Below are 17,445 nucleotides of genomic sequence, written 5' to 3'. Positions count from 1 at the left end.
TTCATTAACTGATGACCTACAATGACACTGTCTGTTATCAGCTGCTGGGAAACACTCACTCACAGACTTGACGGTTCAATGCTGCTTTCACAAATTATGTCCAAACACTGCTCCTTCCTTCCTGTGAAACTGTACGACAGCAGCCATGCTGTTAAGTATTAACATTATAGTTTATTTCCGCAACGCAAAATTTCCAAACGCAGCTAATCTACTTGATCAGACCTGTGTTGATGTGACAATACAAGCAAACAATACTGGGTTAAGCTCCTTGAAGAGCATGAATGTAGAGATATCTCATGTGATATCAACCTGTTTTCCACGCATGACCATCCACCTCTACTTCCTCTTCATCTTCTCCCCTTCATCCTCTCCTCCTTTATCCTCCTCCCTGACAGTGAATAGAAAATTAAACACATCTTTTTTTGGAGACTTTTTGAACTGGCCAAATAGAAAAAAAAAAGTGCTATTAGAGTCTGTGTTCATCAGCAGGAGGCTCATGACAACAACAGTGAGTTCAGCCCCCTCCCCCTGAAAATGACCATGTGCCAACTTCTTTCTAGAAATGTTTGATGTCGCCTCTGCTGCTCCTGTTTCTCACTCTGTCCACATTGTTTCCCTGTCAAAGGTCACCATCTTCTTATTGTGTGAGCTGAGGTCAGTTCCCCCTTTAATACTGCCTTAAATTTCCCATGGGACCATTGTGAGTGTGCATGCTCATGTTTGTCATGGACAGAGTGCACGTTGGGAAATTACTGTATTTATTACAATTACCATAGTGCCACACTGACCTTCCATTGAAGCGCTGGCCTTTCACGACTCTCTGTGAGTGCAGACCTTTAGCTTAATAGTGTATTGTGACTGAAATAGCCCAATAAATGGCACTGACTGCTGGTGTTTCCCACTGATTTTTTGTTTTTTTTTTCATCCTGGTGGAGGCCTCTGAAGCATCACCAAGAGCATGTTGGATGCTCCTCAAGTAAACAGCGTAGTTCACAAAGTGCTGTCAAACAAAAGAGAGGAGTAATTGTTGCAGCCAAATTTTTTTCACATAACTTGAACAAAGTGTGTTATATTTGTCCGTACCTACGGTAGACAAAAGGCAGCTTGTAAGTTTGCAATAGCCCCCCTTACATGCATGTAAGTAAATTAAATCACAACACTAATACATCCAAGTGAATTGGGAAGTGCCCTCAGACTACACTGTGAAATAAATCAGCTTAATCATTTTGTGACGTCTTCCTGAGCAAGTGACCTAGAAATTTTAAGCGTCTTGGCGGCGAGACCAGGTTTAGATTCCAGACATTTTTCAGCTGTGATTTAGCTCCAACCAGAAAGTATATTTTTAGAGAAAAGAAGGAATGCTCAAGGATTCCCTGCTGGGAGAAGGACAAAAAATGACACAGCCAGTATAAAAAGATTGTGTCTCTTCTTTTTTTAAAGTCTCTTCTCGAGCCGTTTCATGGCCCAGGGATGTGGATTCTCAGAATAGTTAGCGGTGATGTTTTTCTTGCAGCTCCTCTTTTGTTCACAGTTCCTTTTTTTGTAGGTCTGCCTCTGTGTTGTGTCTCAACACTGTACAGTCTCTGGGGGTTAGGCTAATATAGAGGGGGCGTTTATCCCATAATTTCTTCACTAGATGTTTCAAATGTTCCAAGTTTTTTGTAACCATGAGGACGGGAGGGGCGACTTTTTCATATTGTTTATATTGTCGTCATTTACAATCCCCGGTCAGGTCACTCTTTTATTATGTGCTAGGAGGAAGTGACACTAATGAGTGCTGATGGAGAGTTGTGCAGTTAACACAGATTTATCACTTTGCTTAGAACACTGTCAGAATAACGGATGAAGAAAACAGTATCACAATTAACGCAATGGGCCAGAGGGCGTCATTTTAAAGCCAAACACCGTTTCTCTATGTCCCCCCAAAGACTCAGTGCAATATCAGTTTGATGAAAGATTCAGGTGTGTTATGCTAGTAAAAGCTAACACAACCTGTCGTGCAGTATAAGCTCACTACTCCCTAACTCTCTTCACATGAGGTAAAATGAGAGGACTTTACCTGTGAGAGCCAGAGAGCAGCTGAGTGTAAAGCACAGCCTCACAGTAGAGCTGTAAGCATGGCTGTAGACTTGCATATTCCAGCTGGTTCTGGCTGTGTAATGTGTTACAAGAGGTGAACAGAGCCTGAGCAGCAGTCCAGGGAGAGGAGGACTGCTGGGTGTTTCGATCTCAGGGTGAATGCCTTGCTGACTGAAAGCTATGAAAGCACTTTGTAGCTGTTTAAGGGGTTATAAAAGAGTTGTTGAGTTTTTCCACTGTGGCGCTAATGGACGTGCACTCACAGGGGGGGGAGGGTTTACAAGTACAACTCTGTGTGTGTGTATCTGTCTTTATGTCTGCGCACACACGTCAGTCTGTGTGTGGTTTCTCCTACCTGGGCCTTTACCGTCAACACAGGCCTAATTACTCAAACTAGAGTTCATGTGAGGGCAGTGCATAAAGATGCTGTGTGTGTAATTTTCTCATTAACATATCACTGTGCAGTTAGCTGTAATGCTACCAGGAGGATGTAGCCTAGTAACTGTGATCAGGCTTCTTTGACCACTTTTCTTGTGTCGTCTCTTCACTCAGGAAAGAAAAAGTCCAAGTTTCAGACGTTCAAAAAGTTCTTCGCCAGGAAGAAGAAAAAAGAGTCGTCTGCCGCTGGAGCCGACGCCGGGCTTAAAGCCAGCCAATCCAGCGACAATGTCAGCAAAACGTCAGAGAACAACACGCTCACTCGGTCGGAGAAGGATAAGGGTTCAGGGTAAGATCAGACTCTCTCAGCTACTGGAAAGGAAAAGTGAGACTGTTATGTGTCCATAAACACACTACAAGTGGTCATCAACAGGCCTAACTCAAGTGCTTAGAGATAGATTTAGTGTTTTTCAACTCTGCATCCCTTATCTCGGCAGCTCAAACATCCCTGTAGATAAATATCTCCTCGTGTGTTTAAAAAAGGGCAAGGAAGATCATGATTTAACATCCATCTCCTGTTCTGCCCAGCTCACCTCAGTCCAGGCCTGTGACTTCCTGTTTTCCTGACAAGTAGTGGAGGGTCCGTTCCTGTGGACACTACTGATTTCCTCTTGTTTTTAAGAGCTCTGCCACTTCCTGCCGTGTCCACTCTTGACCCTTCCTCGGTGTCACAGGATTTAGCTTTCCCCGAAGCCATTCTGTTTCCTCCTCATAAAAATCTGAATAAATAAAACCTCTCATTTTAGTTTCACACTTTAAACCCACTCAAATGTCAACTAATGATATTTATTTCAAACCACTGACCTATCAAAGCATCTCCACTTGTCTTTCTGTTTGTTTGCTTTTGGTTTAGAGGCTGTGTAAGATCACTTTCTGCTTTTGTTTATTTCTTCTTCTTCATCCTGTTTTCCAAAGGTCGAAGATCAGCCTGGGCAGCAAGGCCTTGTCACATGACTCTGTCTTTGTTTCTGACTCGTCGGAGGCCAACGATGCTCTGGGGGCATCTCAGGACAGCATTCACGGGAAAGTGAAATCATTACAGGTGAATACACATAAACAGAAGGGTTTTTTTGTGCTTTTGGTTTGGGAGCCTGGTGTAAACTGTTGTGTCCTCCTTAAGAAAGGTAGTAAATCTCTCTGATGCTCAGGAGGCGTAGTGACCCTGACCTCTGACCTGCCTGTGGAGGCAGGAAGGAGAAAAGAGGATTTGACTGCTGGGGTTAATAAGGAATAATAAACAAATAAAGAAGGACAGAGCGTGCGTCTGGACGTCTTTGACCCTGTGTTACACTCAGCTGTAGCCAGCGCTGTTGATCAATAGAGGAGTTGACAGTAAGACGGAGTGGCACCAGCTGATCTCCTGTGTGATTTTTCACCTCAGGGATGTGAATGCACCATGAACCTTGTACTGCAGTCAGAAGAACTACATTGTAGAGCCGGTCGTACAAGTGTAAAGCCTTATGATGTGGTCAGTGTGACAGCTGAGACAGGCAGAGATGATGTGTGTTACAAAGAGAGAGGTCAAGACTGAGGCGCGTGTCAGAGCAGAATGAAAGGAGCGGGTGACGATGAGAAGGACAGACAGACAGAACAAATGTCTGTCACAACACTGGTGTAAAAGAGGGAGACACGAGGCCCAGACACAGACTGACCTCTGGTTAAACTGCTCTGCTAAGCTGCCTACAGGGCAGGGAGACTTAAACAACGTCTTGCAGAGATTTGCTGAAAAGGAAAAGTTTCTGCTGTTGCTGAAATACATAGAAAGTGTTTGGGTGTGTTTACAGATGAGAGAGAGAATATACCTGTCAGACATCGGCGCAGTGTTTGGTAATCGGCGCAGTTATGAAACAAATTTCAAACGGAGGCGCAGAGACGCGCGGTTAGAAGCTCAGGCTTCGAGAGTAAAGCGAGAAAATATACTGATTTGCATGAACTGAATTTACTATGGAAAACAATCTAGTAGAGATTTCCTGACCTTAATCGTCACTGCGAGCAGGGCTGCCTGTCTGATAAGCTGAGCGAGGCTGCTCCAGAGCCAAATATACACACATTATGTAAGGATCAATATGTTGCAGGGTGCATAGTTATTAAAATCTGATCAGCAGTCCAACACTGTGAAACCTGTTCTGGTCACTCGCTGGAGATAATGTTAGATTATGGGGATGATCCAAACAGGTTTATGGACGCTACCCAAAGGATTAGCCATCATATCATGTAACAGTGGAGAGATTCACTGAACAAAATCATTCCACATCAAAATGAGTAACACAGGTCATAAAGAAAGAGATACATCAGGAAATACTTTTCAGAATAAAAAGAGACAAGACCAGAGTTGACTGTGTAATGTGATGCTTTTTCAGAAATGCCTGCACTAGTTTATTATAAGATCATGAAAGAAGTCAGTGAGCTGCAATGCAATGGATGCAGCAGTTTTGACAGATTTGAAGTTTATTCATTATTTTATAACCAAAATTTTTAAATGTTGGCTATGTTTACGACATAACATTTTGAACTGCATAAAATTAATGTGAGGCAAATTAAAGAATATAGAAAGAAAGAATATAGATGTAATAGCAGTTTTAGCTTCTTCAGCCAACAGTGAAATGTGCTGCTCCTATGTTCTTATTTGAACTGGAGCTCCTGATTGTCATTGTTTAAGAGTTACTGTAACAACATGGAAGTGTCAACACTGAACACTGTACTGGTCTGTGTCTGCTTTTTTTTTTTTTTTTTTTAATCAACGATGTAGCTTGTGCCAGTACGGAGCTCAGCGAAAGAAAAGCTGTATTGTCCTGTGTTTGCTTTGCACCTGAGTCACTGAGTCCTTGAGTGACTGTTACAGGGTGATACGTAATGGACAGATAACAGCTCTATTAGTTTGAGTTTCTGTGATACCCGACACACACACACACACACACACACACACACACACACACACACACACACACACACACACAGGAGGTTAAAATAAACACTTTCTCTGGTGCTGGCTGACTCTCCTCACAAGTCATTCTGTGTTAATCATACATAATCTGTGGTGAGGATGTCAGGGCTGTAACTTTGTAAACAGTCAAATGTACAGAAGCATTTTATTACCACATGGAAAAAAAATATCAGTATCAGTATCGATACAGTGTGAAACCAAATGATCAGATTATAATTTGAGTGTGTATGTAATATTAATATATATACTGTAATATTCTTATATATAATCTTAAAGTATATTGTTATAACATGAAAAACATATTGTTAGAACAATAAAATGTTCATGTTCAAACCCGATAATTTAAAAAAAAAAATGTTTCTGCCACACAAATGGATGTTCAAACACACTTTTTGCTATTTTTTCATAAAGCTGTATTCTGTTTATTAAACAGGTTGGAAACTTGAGTCCTGGAAAAAACCTTTACGTTTGTGTTGAAGGTTTTTGATTCTCAGACAGATGAAAAACATACTTTAACGTCCAGTTCATACAAACACATGCTGCCTGGTTGTGTTTCAGTTCCAGTTGAAGCAGGCCATCAGACTGGGCTCTCCGCCATCCCTGATGTGTGTGAAGAAGACGGACGATGCCGGGGCCATGTCTGAGGATGACGGTCTCCCCTGCAGTCCACCTGAATACACCACGCTTCACACCGCCATGGTAACACGTGTTATTTAACGGTATCACTGATGACGCTGCGGACTGCACTGCCACCACACTGACTTCTTTGTCTCTCTCCAACTCTCAGAATCAGGCCCAGAGGAACAGTTCGATCAGTCTGGAGGGAATAGACAGTGATGACGACCAGGTAAACACACACTGAACACACTCCTTTTTCCCTCGTGGCCCAATTGTTGAAAAATGCGTGCTAAAGTGCCCCCTGGGAGCCAAAACGCACGTTAAAGTGCCCTCTTGGGAGCCAAAACGCATGCTTAAGTGCCCTCTAGGAGCCAAAACGTGTGCTAAAGTGCCCTCTTCAGTGGCGAGGATGTGCTATGTGCCTTTTTTTTTTCCTTTTCGCCCCTGCCCTTCAAAAAGTCTGTGCACGCCACTGTTGATGCCACATAACCAGACATATTTTTTATTCCATATATTCTTCCAGAACAGAGATTTGAATGCTTTATGCTAGCTGTAGTTAAGGTACCTCTTGAACTGCTAGCTCAAGCAAAGTTGAATATGACCAAAGTCTGACATGGGGGCAAACAGACTCAGACTTAATGTGTTTTTAAGATTGTTTGCCTTCATTTGACAGTCATTTTAATAATAGTGCAGCTTCTCTTTATGTCAGGCCTCTAACTCAGCTCAGTCAGGTTTGGTTTGTCATGGACATGGTTTGTCAAAAGTCCAGGAAGAAGTCGGGGAACAAACGTCGCCCATGACAGGATATCCAGCCTTTTATTCAGAAATTCCTGTCACAAGGAATTTAATACGTGATAGAAATTTACTGATGATGTAACTTCCACCGAGCAACACTAAATGACTGCTGCTGGGAACCAGACTGAAACCACAACCTTTAAAGTCCAATACGTGAGGCTGAACAAACAACTTCCCATGGCATTGTGGGAGAATTCCCCGTCAGCAGCCAAGTGATCTCATGGTTCAAGTGTTATTTATAAAGGCCAGGAGGAGAAACCTCCAGGCTGTTTGGAGTGTGGAGCTTTGTGCGATTGTGTCATTTGCCTCAGGTGACGACAATGGTAAAAACATCTCATGATCCAGTCTGATCGCTGCAACACGACTAAAGACCCCTGTGTTGTGATCTCTCTCTATCTCTCTGCATTTCCTCTCTCGTTCCACTTTTATCATTCTCCTAATCCCCATTGTTTCTTACTCTCTTCCCTTTTCACCATATGTCAGCCTCCTGACCTACTGTGTGACTGTTGTATGTGGTTCAGCCCCATGTGACCTTAAATGTGCCACACGCTCCCTAACAACACTGATAGTTAAAACAATTCACTAAAAGGAGCACTTTGTGGATGGGTAGATGGAAAGTAGTGCCAATTCGTGATAAGACAAATGTTCTTAAAACCTCAACTATCCATTTAGACTCACTGGCTGTAATGTGGGCTAAAAGCACGGTCAGCAAAGTATGACAAATGAGCATTTAATAATAGTGCAGTCTTAGCCGTTTCAGAAGGATTTTGGGCACTGAAGTGAGCCACAAATGGCCAGCTACAAAGACATGCAGGCAAAAACCTGAAAATATCCCTTTTAAAGTGCATTCCACACACACAGGAATGTGGTGAAGGAAGACTGCAGTGACTTATGAATTACAGTGGCAGTGGCAATGTCTGGAGCTTTTCTATCCACTGAGAACTCGTAACAGACTTGTTGGAGACACAGGATGTTTTTTGAGATTGATTTCATTGAAAACAAAGGGAAATTATGTTTTTTAATATCATTTTTCAGCATTCTTAGTTTGTCCATATTGGCATAAAGTAGGTATCCCAGGGTGTTGGCCTATTATTTTATATACTAAATAGTGCAGAATGAAATGTTCAGCATCATAAGAAACACATTTTATCCTATATCTCAACAAGAAGAATTCACCAATTTCAAGCTGCTCTAATCAGTATTTCTATATTAGCAATGGGTCGAATGTAAAATGACTTATGGTTAACAAGTCCAGGGACCCAGCTGTGCAGTTCCTTTGCTCTAAGTAGCATTTTAGCATCTTTTAGCTCATTGTTTTGTTTTGTGTTCCCTGCAGCTTTACGGTTTAATTCACCCTCATGATCTTGTTTTCTAGCAGCAGTTTTCAGAAAATCTCACTGGTGAACATACTGTATAGTAGGTTTACGGCCTTTGCATTTAGTTCCTAACAAGTGTATCTTTCTCAGGACTTGGTAGAGAAGTGTGTGTAAGAAACCATTTACCTATACAGAAAATGAAAATCTTTATTTAATTGAATAAGTGAGAACTTTCTCCTTCAGGTCTGATTCATACAGCAGTTTCACAAACACATACTGTTATTGTAGCACAGTAAATAGCTGTCATGTGCTTAGGGTGTGATGCGTGAAGATGGACCGTGTGCGCATGTGTGTGCGTGCTTGCGCGTGCGAGTCTTCTCTGTTAGCTTGTTTGTATTTCTGTCTGTTTTCCCTTTCTCCTCTTTTCTCTGACTGTAATACTGTACGTGTTGTTCTAGTGATCGTGTGTGTGTGTGTGTGTGTGTGTGTGTGTGTGTGTGTGTGTGTGTGTGTGTGTGTGTGTGTGTGTGTGTGTGTGTGTGTGTGTGTGTGTGTGTGTGTGTGTGTGTGTGTGTGTGTGTGTGTGTGTGTGTGTGTGTGTGTGTGTGTGTGTGTGTGTTCAGAGTGCATTCCACTGGTTTCTCTGGCAGTCAACGTGTCTGCTTGTAGCAACATTCAGAATCTGCCTCAGTTTGCCTCTCTCTCTCTCTCTCTCTCTCTCTCTCTCTCTCTCTCTCTCTCTCTCTCTCTCTCTCTCTCTCTCTCTCTCTCTCTCTCTCTCTCTCTCTCTCTCTCTCTCTCTCTCTCTCTCTCTCTCTCTCTCTCTCTCTCACACACACAGACATTTATGTAAATCTCCATAAATACATAAATCCAGATGTCAACAACGTAGAACTGCACTCCTGACTCTCTAAATGTTGTATCTCCTCACAATCCAGTCCAACAACTGAGCTTTAAGTCTTTGCCCAAGTTCAGCCACAGTCTGGTCACATCTTTTACAGTTTTCATTGGTCTCCACTGGAGATGTCCAGATTTAGACAGCTCAAGCTTCAAACCCAACACAATGGAGCTGATTTAGAGAGCACATCTTTCCATTAGCATGGCCCCGGCTACGCAGGATAACTCACAGACCTCACTGTGTGGGTGTCAGTTCCCAAATACAGAATTCAATTTCCTGAAACTGTCATTTAGACCCTGTAGTCGGTCTAATATCTGTTGAGCTGTCAAACTGGGAAGCATGTGGATGAGAAGAGGTTGGAATAAGTCAGAATGTGAATGTGTGGGAGCGGAGAGAGAAAGAGAGAGGGATACTTCTCCTGTGATGACAGAGTAAGTGTTGGTCCTGCAGATAAGGACAGCTAATATTTATACAGCTGGACTTCCTCTCTCTCTCTCACTCTCTCGCTTGCAGTTGGGGCTTTATTTCCTCTGGCTTCTTTATCAGCCGCCTTCATCGTTTAAGTGAAAATCCACCTTTTAACACACTCTCAACACACACTCTTCTCTCCGGCCCTGATGCTCGGCAGTTAGCTTTCATAAAGCTGGGAGCAAGACAAGACTGACGCTCAAATCTGTAGTGTGAGCAGCTGTGTCTGGAGCCTGTCCACTGGGAGACTTTAAATCTTTAAGGATACAGTGGCACATGGACATCATTTCCTCGGGACATGGACAAATCCCAGTCTCTGTCAGATGAGGACACATGATTTTGTGCTGGTTTTTTTGGGGGGGGTCCAGCTGTAGCAGGGGGTTAATTGACCTGTATTCACAAATGCCTGAGGAGTATTTCCTCTGTGAGCCAGTTGTTTGAGAGAGTTTTTAGTGAAACCTCCTGTGTGTGTGTGTGTGTGTGTGTTTGTCTCTCTCTGTCTTCCCAGCTGTCCTGTGCAGCCTCCAGTAGAGCGATGAGCCCCCTGGTGGTTCCAGGGGACTTCAGTCAGCCGGCCAGTCCCTTCGGCTGTCTGGACAACTCTGCTGCCAAACACAAGCTGGGCCTGAGACACAAAGCCTGCAACAAGAGGAAACCTACCAGTGTAAGAAAAACACACACAAATCCACCCAGTACATATCACCCAAAGGATTAAAAACGTGTGTCTTGGTAACTGCGTAGATCTGAGCTCTGTTGACATCACTGCAACGGTCGGGAGGAAGAAACACAAGCTGTCAGATGGTTGGAGCTTCACCAAAGTTAATAGACCACTGTATTTTGAAGCAAAACCAAAAGTAATAGTTCCTTATTACAGAAAACGCACTCCGCCTCCACAGTAAACACTAGTGGTCAAAGCTGAACTAAGAAGACACCAGTCAGTTCGGGTTTTAATGTTGGTGTCTCCCTTGACTCTGGTTAACCTGCACCTGTGTGCAATCTGTTTTTTTACCCCTTCAGGATCAATTTGGTCAATATCCACATTTTATTATCATGGTGAATACAATTTTTTTTTTTTAAGTTGTAAAAAAGTTACCAATAGAAATGATGGCCAGAACTGAACAAATAAAACCAAGGATGTGAAAGACAGTAGTAGAGATCCGTGATGAAGACACTGGTGATGCTTCTGGTTAAAAGTCTGTCTAACTTGATCACAGGTTTGATGACCTGATGGACACCTGAGTGGTAAATGATCATTCTGACATCATCTTGTGTCTATGCAGAGGCTGGAGGTGAAAACAGAGGGAGAATCTGTGCTGGACGAGACCCTGAACACCTCCATAACAGAAGTTTTGGAGGAGCAACAACAGCGGAAGCCCGAAGGTAAGTCTCAGACTATCAATGGTAAAATTAAGTTATTAATTGAATTCAGTTTTACTTCCAATCCGGGTGCATATTCTGGAAACCAGTTTTAATTTTCAGGTTTATTAAAATAAATGGTTTTCGGTTTGTTCTTGCCTTAATTTCTGATCTTGAATCATTCCCAGGTTTCAACACAAGTTCTGTGAGAATTCTATTAGTTTAGTTCATTGGTTTAAAATATACAGACGGTGCACACTAATAAACATTTCTGTAAACCGGTTTAGCAAAGTTGGCTAATTTTTAACCGTAGTTATTAGGTAATTCCTAGTTCACTGTAAAAGTGTCTATTTCATTTATTGGCAGCTACAGAGCTCCATATACCTGTTGCTCCTGTGTGATATCGGATTGTCTTTTTTTCTGCCTATCATCCAGTTGTACGTTTTGATGCGCTGAAACCACCAAAAGTGAAGAGGGAAGAGGAAGAAGAAAAAGAAGACGAAAAGGAGGAAGAGGAGAAAGAGCAGCCACAGCAGTCCAGACTATCCCTGTTGAGAGATAAGGAGGAAAGGGAGGAGGGGGAGGATGAGTCGGAAGCAGAACAGGATGTTTCTCAGAGCCCGGACACTTCCTCTACTCCTCCTGAGCCAAGTCTCTCAGAGGAGGAAGCCCCCGAGGCCCAGCCCCTGCCCTCCTCCGAGCCCGGCTCCAGAGCCTCCTCTCTGGACAGTCCCAGGTGAATAGACGTGATTTCCTCCTTGTTCTCTCCTCCTCACAGCATGAACTGTTTTTGTTATCTTCCCTTGGCAATCTGACCTCTTCGTTCTGTTTCCAGAGTCACACCAGAGACCCCTGCTGGTCCAAAAGAGTATCTACTGGACCCTCCAGGTATCGCCTATGGAGCAGAAGACGACAAAGATGGGAGCGAGTTGGAGCTGAGCGCAGAGGAGGATGAAGTCCAGGAAAACAAGCAGGAGGAGGAGAGCTCGTTCCTACAGGAGGTACTGAGCTCCTTGAAAACTCCTCTTTCATCTTCCTCGCTGGGCGTCGACACCGAAGGCGTTGTCCTGGAGATGGAGGAGACGATGGGGAAAGAGGAGGATGAAATAGAAGAGGAAGCAGAGATAGAAGATGGGGAGGAGGTGAAGGAAGAGGAGGCAGAGGTGGACGAGGGTGTCGGTTATCTGGCGGCTCCCGCTGCCTCTCTCGCAGATCACACCGCCGAGGAAGAGGAGGAGGATTCCACCGCTCCCTGTCGAGACGAAACACTTCCCACCGAAGAGGCGGCACCAAGTGAAGTGGAGGAAGAAGAAGAGGAAGAGGAACTAGTCGTGGAACGATTCAATCAACATGATGTAAGTATCAGTGATTCATTTCTAGTTTCACGATTTAAATGTCTTGAAAATCTGTATTTGTGAGCATTTATTTTATTTTATGTTGTAGACAGATGACACATGCAGTTGGTTTAAAATATATGACAACGTATTACGATGGTTGTCACAGAGCAGTGTTGTGAAAGTAAGGTCAAGTTTCAAAGGTCAAAATCAAAGCGATTGACGATGCACTGGTGAGCAAACTTGATTTATGACAGCATCTAGAAAGCTTTGTCACTTTAACATAAACAGATGTCAATTCAGATGTCATTCACAAAGCAAGGAACTGAAAAGTTGTACAAGTCATAGTTTAAGAAAATGTTTAAAAAAGAAAAAATAAGTGTATACAAAAAAGAAGGAGAAAGAGAAAAAGAATGGGGGGAAAAGAAAAGATAGATAGATGAGCTGTGTCCACTGCTATTTTGCTTGTTTCTTTTCTTGTTATTGTATGTTTATGTTTCATCATATTTGTTTGAAATAGTGTATAATATTGGTGTTGATACTAAGCCAATAAGGGGCGGGTATGATAAGTTTTTCTTCATCCTGCTCCTTTTCATTTATGGTGATTATGTGTACATCATGTGAAGTTTGTCAACCATGAATGGAATAAATCGAAATGAAATGAAATGAAAGATGTCTGTCAAGATGTTGAAGAGCTCAGACTTCTTCTCTGCTTCTCCTTATTTTCCTGTCTCCTTTGTTTTCCAGCAAGCAGAAGAAGATGAAGCAGAGGAGGAGGAGGCAGAGGAAGTTGAACCTGAGGAGATAAACGATACAATAAAAACTGACCTCCAGGAACAGAAAGAGAGTCAAGAGGGAGAGAGTGAGAAGGCCATAGAGCTGGAGAAGGAACCAGAGGTGGTGGAGGAAGAGGAGGAGGAGGAGGAGGGATGGGAGAAGAAAGAAAAAGAGGAGGAGGAGGTGAGGTTGGTGAGAGAGAGACTGGAGGAGGCAGAGGAAGCAACTGAAGAAGAGGAGGAAGCAGAGGAGGTGATGGAGACCTTCCACAATGCAGCAGCAGAAGAAGTTGGAGTTGCCGTGTCGTCACAGGAGGCGGCTGAAGGAGCTGATGCTGTGGTTGGAGACGATACCGTTTGCACCACAACACAAGTAAGTGACGATGAAACCCCGACAACACAAGAGGATCAAGAGCTCGATAAGGAGCCGGAGCAGGAAGAAAACTGTGAGACAGAGGAGGAAGGTGCAAGAGTCGACCATCCGGAAGAAAAATCAGAGGAAGACAAACCCGATGTGGATGAATCTGAAGAAGAACGGGTAGAAGAATGTTTAGACACCAAGCAAGTGGAAAAAGAAGAAACTGAAGCCACAGAACAAGAACAAGCTCCTGTTCCCTCCAAGCTGCCTTCTTTGTCTCTTCCAAAGCCACAGCACGAGACCCAAACACCAGAGAGCGGGGCCGTCTCTCCCAGTAAGACCACCACCATCCACATCAACCTGGTCTCTCCCAGCTCGGAGAAAGTCACGTCCTTCTTCCAGCAGCCCACGACTCCTGCAGAGCTCCAAGAGAACGTCACAGAGTCACCTTCTCACCAACAACATCCAGCGTCTGCCGACCAGGAACAAGCAGACGCGGTGGAGCAAGTGGAAGAAGAAGAAAAACAATCCGCCCCGGTAGAAGAAGCCACACCTGCCCCAGTGGAGGACATGGCCGACCAGCCGTCCAGTAGCTCAGACCAGAGCAAAGCCCGCTTCACCGTCGCTCCCGCCTGGCAGAGATCCCAAAGCCTGAGCCCTCCCTCCTCGCCGCCTGCCTACGTCTCCTCCGCCATCGCAGCGTCTGGGGCCGAGGAGGTGGAAGCGCCGACCGACACGGATCCAGCTGTGGATACAGAGCCGGAAAGTTCACCCAAGGTTGAACTGGTGTTGAGTCCTAGTAGAGCAAGGAATGCTGGGAGCGCCGCTGCCAAACCACAGAGCGATGCATCACCGTCTCCATCCTCCGCTAAACCTCAGACCTCAGCTGCTGCAGGCACAGAAGGTAGAGACATTAAACATGATCCGTTGTATAATTTCAGATGTTTGTGTTCCTCTGTTGTCGTCTTCTCGCGGGTCAGTTCGGTGTCCTCCTCGGCTGTAATTGTACGTCGTACTGCACATACGCTATGACCCACATCTTCTGTTTTCCACTCACATGAGGTGAAATGTCTGTTTGACCTAAAATAAAATCAAACCACAGACCCAACTCTTCCACCTCCCACCTACAGAGAGCTCCGCCGTGGGGGAGGGAAACCCCGACAACCCGTTTGGAGTCCGGCTGAGGAAGACGTCAACTCTGCACCGCTTCAGCTCCGAGGAGGAAAACGCTGAGGTGACGACCCCGACTGTCTTGTTTATAGACGACTGCATGCCTCTGCTTGCTTGGTGTTCATGTTTACATCTTTATGCACCACCCTGAACATAGCTGTCAGATGGCTAGCATCAATAATCGTGCCACACAGTTAATAGAAAATAACGCTATTTCTTTGAATTATAGGCCACCTTTAAAAAAACAATGGTTAACAATCTGCTTTAATGCACAAGAACAACAACATAAAACCCATAGGAGCCCAAGAAATACAGGCAGGACCAGGAGAAACTACGACAAGATGTAAGGTGATGTAAGGATGCAAATTAAATGAGATGGAAATAATAAAAGAAGATATAAGTGAGATAAAAATAGATAAGAGATAGATTCATAGAATTAAACAAGAAAAGTGATTAAAGGAAATACAGAAACTGATTTGAAACCATTTATGAAATAAATAAGGCAGTGAGGAATGTAATAAGGATAAATGAAAGCCATAAAAAGGACATAAAAACAATACAAAGAGATTGAGGAGAGTCAAATCCTGCCTCCGCTCACTGAAATGAGACAAACAACTTTAAAAGAGAGTTTGTATGCACAGTCGATATATATGATGGAAGGAATAGATCATTAGCTTTTTATTCTTTATTAATCATCCATCTTTTTTTCTCTCACTCAGTCTCCCATCGAACCTCCAGTCCAGCCAACCAGCTGTAAACCTGAGCCACCACAGCCAATCAGCATTAAGCCCACCGTAAGTCAGCCAGCCAGTAGCAAGCCTGCCCTCCCCAAGAAACCAGATGTACATGGAGACGGTGGTGGAAAACCCAAGCGCATCTCAGGTGTGTACACACACAAACACACACTGTTTCTCACCACTGACTTTATACCTATACAATGCTCTCATCGTTCTTATACAGCTATATAGGCTACAGGTGCTCAGCAGCAACGGAGAAGTAATGTAGTGTGTGACTGTATATGTGCTGCGTTATTGATTCAGACGCAGCTGCAGCTCGTGGTGTTTCTGGTGGATCCGATTCTCCCAGCTGGATCTCTGTGGCCAAACAGAAACAGAAGATCTATAAGGAGAACTCACTGGAGGAGATCACTGTCAAGAAGGTAACCTGCATGTGTGTGTGTGTGAAACAGAAACTTTATGAATGTATGGGAGAAAGGGGTCCGAAATAATATCAGTGAAATTGATGATAAACTGCAGAGATATCAAAGGAGTCCCTAATTAATGAATTAATTGGTCTCAGGTGTGGCTTTAGCCTGAAGCTCATAGGTTGCCACAGCAACATAAGGTGTAGCCACGACGATACACAGACCCCAGGCAGAGCAGGCACAAAAGCTGAAAATTTACTGTGTCAGTGCTTTCTGAACACGTTGATACGTTTTTGCTGTTTCTCAAGTAAATATTTACCCATGCAAGCTCAAACCAGGAGCCACTTCTGCCTTTACAGTAAATGTGCCCCAAATTCTGTATTGGAGTTCATGTGCAGCTGGATGGGGACTGTGGCCACAATCAGAGGCTCATAGTTCAGATTCTGTAAGGATCTCTGTTTTTTGAGAGAGATGTTTGTCTACAACTGTGGAAAAAATCATGTGTAGAGTGTAACCTACAGCAGCACTTTAGCCTGAACATTATTATCTCAAAATTTATCCAGAATTGATCATGATCCTCGAACAGTAATTGACTATAAAACCTACTGAAATGAGGAAAACCTCATTAATAGACTAGAGCAGTAGGAAAAAGTCCAATATTTTTTCTGTTTTTTCACCACCTCCCATTCGTTGTTGCAATTTTTGCCAAGAAAGGTTATAGCACACTGATCCCGACTGAGCCACACATTCTGATATGGGTCTCAAAGATGTAGGAGGAGTGAACTGAAATTTGATATTGAAAATGAAAAAGAAAAAGAAACAAGCCTGATAACACAGTTAACACAAGCCACAAAAGAATAAGAACTACACAGAAGACAGACCATTAACTGTTAAGCCAGGGATTTAAAGTTGTAAATAATAAAATAATCAAGGCAAGAGTAAAAACTAAAGTAGAAAAGTAATTAAACAATGTATTTATCATTTGTCAGCTGCCAATTTGTCAGCTAGAAGCCAGACTGAAGAGGCTGTAAAGAAAAAACAGTGTTTTGAGCTTTGTGCTCCCGGGGCTTCAGATTGAGCTTCACTTAATGATGATTGTGTGCACTGTTGTTTCATGTATGTGCAATACATACACAATTTCACATCTTGTATCCTGTAAGAATCTGAATAAGTGACTGTGCTGCACTGTGTTATCAGGAGGAACAAGAGAGGAAGTCTTCATTGCCCATGTACGTCAGCTCGGCCGCAAGCCGAGAGCAGAGCAACAAAACTGAATCCACCAGCAAAGGTCAGAGAGCACACACACACACACACGCAAATTCACGCACGTCATTTGTGTCAAGTTTCAAAATAAACTTTCAAAAGACTCATGAGTTGCATTGTGGGGGAATTATGTTGGTCTTTATTCTGGCCCCTATACTTTATTTAATTTTATATACTGAAAAAACATCAGATGTTTTTCACAAGTCACCTCTTCACTTGGTTCAGACTTGTTGCATCCAATTAGATTTTTGAACGATGCAACACTGCCCCCGTCTGTACAAACTCTGCTACTGCAACTGATCCCACAGCATTTCTTCACCGTCTGTCAACAATCAGACTGATGTGTTGATTATACATCGCAGCAGACATAATTGATCAGGCTGGCAATGTGGCAGATATACACTTTATTTGAATAGATGAGAAAGGTAAAGATAAACAAGCAAAATGACAGTGATAAAATACTCCAGGTGTCAAATGGAGAATAAAAA

At 43.4% G+C, this 17,445-nt stretch overlaps 1 protein-coding gene across 4 annotated transcripts in view; it reads left to right on the top strand.

Moving 5' to 3' along the window:
* The window catches only part of LOC146980222 (uncharacterized), a 44,053-nt gene that overhangs the window by 24,117 nt on the left and 2,491 nt on the right, over positions 1–17,445 (top strand). For 2 of the 4 annotated variants that reach the window (XM_085788505.1, XM_085788508.1), the window contains exons 3-15: positions 2,632–2,806; positions 3,433–3,559; positions 6,020–6,160; positions 6,249–6,308; positions 10,065–10,220; positions 10,837–10,936; positions 11,348–11,648; positions 11,748–12,267; positions 12,994–14,284; positions 14,511–14,614; positions 15,270–15,432; positions 15,591–15,709; positions 16,892–16,982. In XM_085788505.1, the coding sequence (XP_085644631.1) occupies positions 2,632–2,806; positions 3,433–3,559; positions 6,020–6,160; positions 6,249–6,308; positions 10,065–10,220; positions 10,837–10,936; positions 11,348–11,648; positions 11,748–12,267; positions 12,994–14,284; positions 14,511–14,614; positions 15,270–15,432; positions 15,591–15,709; positions 16,892–16,982 (3,348 nt within the window). Of the gene's footprint in view, positions 1–2,631; positions 2,807–3,432; positions 3,560–6,019; positions 6,161–6,248; positions 6,309–10,064; positions 10,221–10,836; positions 10,937–11,347; positions 11,649–11,747; positions 12,278–12,993; positions 14,285–14,510; positions 14,615–15,269; positions 15,433–15,590; positions 15,710–16,891; positions 16,983–17,445 lie in introns of all 4 variants that reach the window. The other 2 variants (XM_085788504.1, XM_085788506.1) reach the window with 1 other exon arrangement.

The sequence above is a fragment of the Trachurus japonicus genome, chromosome 10 (assembly GCF_045865225.1).
Source record: "Trachurus japonicus isolate A0001 chromosome 10, Traja_1.0".
Lineage (NCBI taxonomy): Eukaryota > Metazoa > Chordata > Actinopteri > Carangiformes > Carangidae > Trachurus > Trachurus japonicus.
This window is presented reverse-complemented; position numbering and strand designations above follow the sequence as displayed.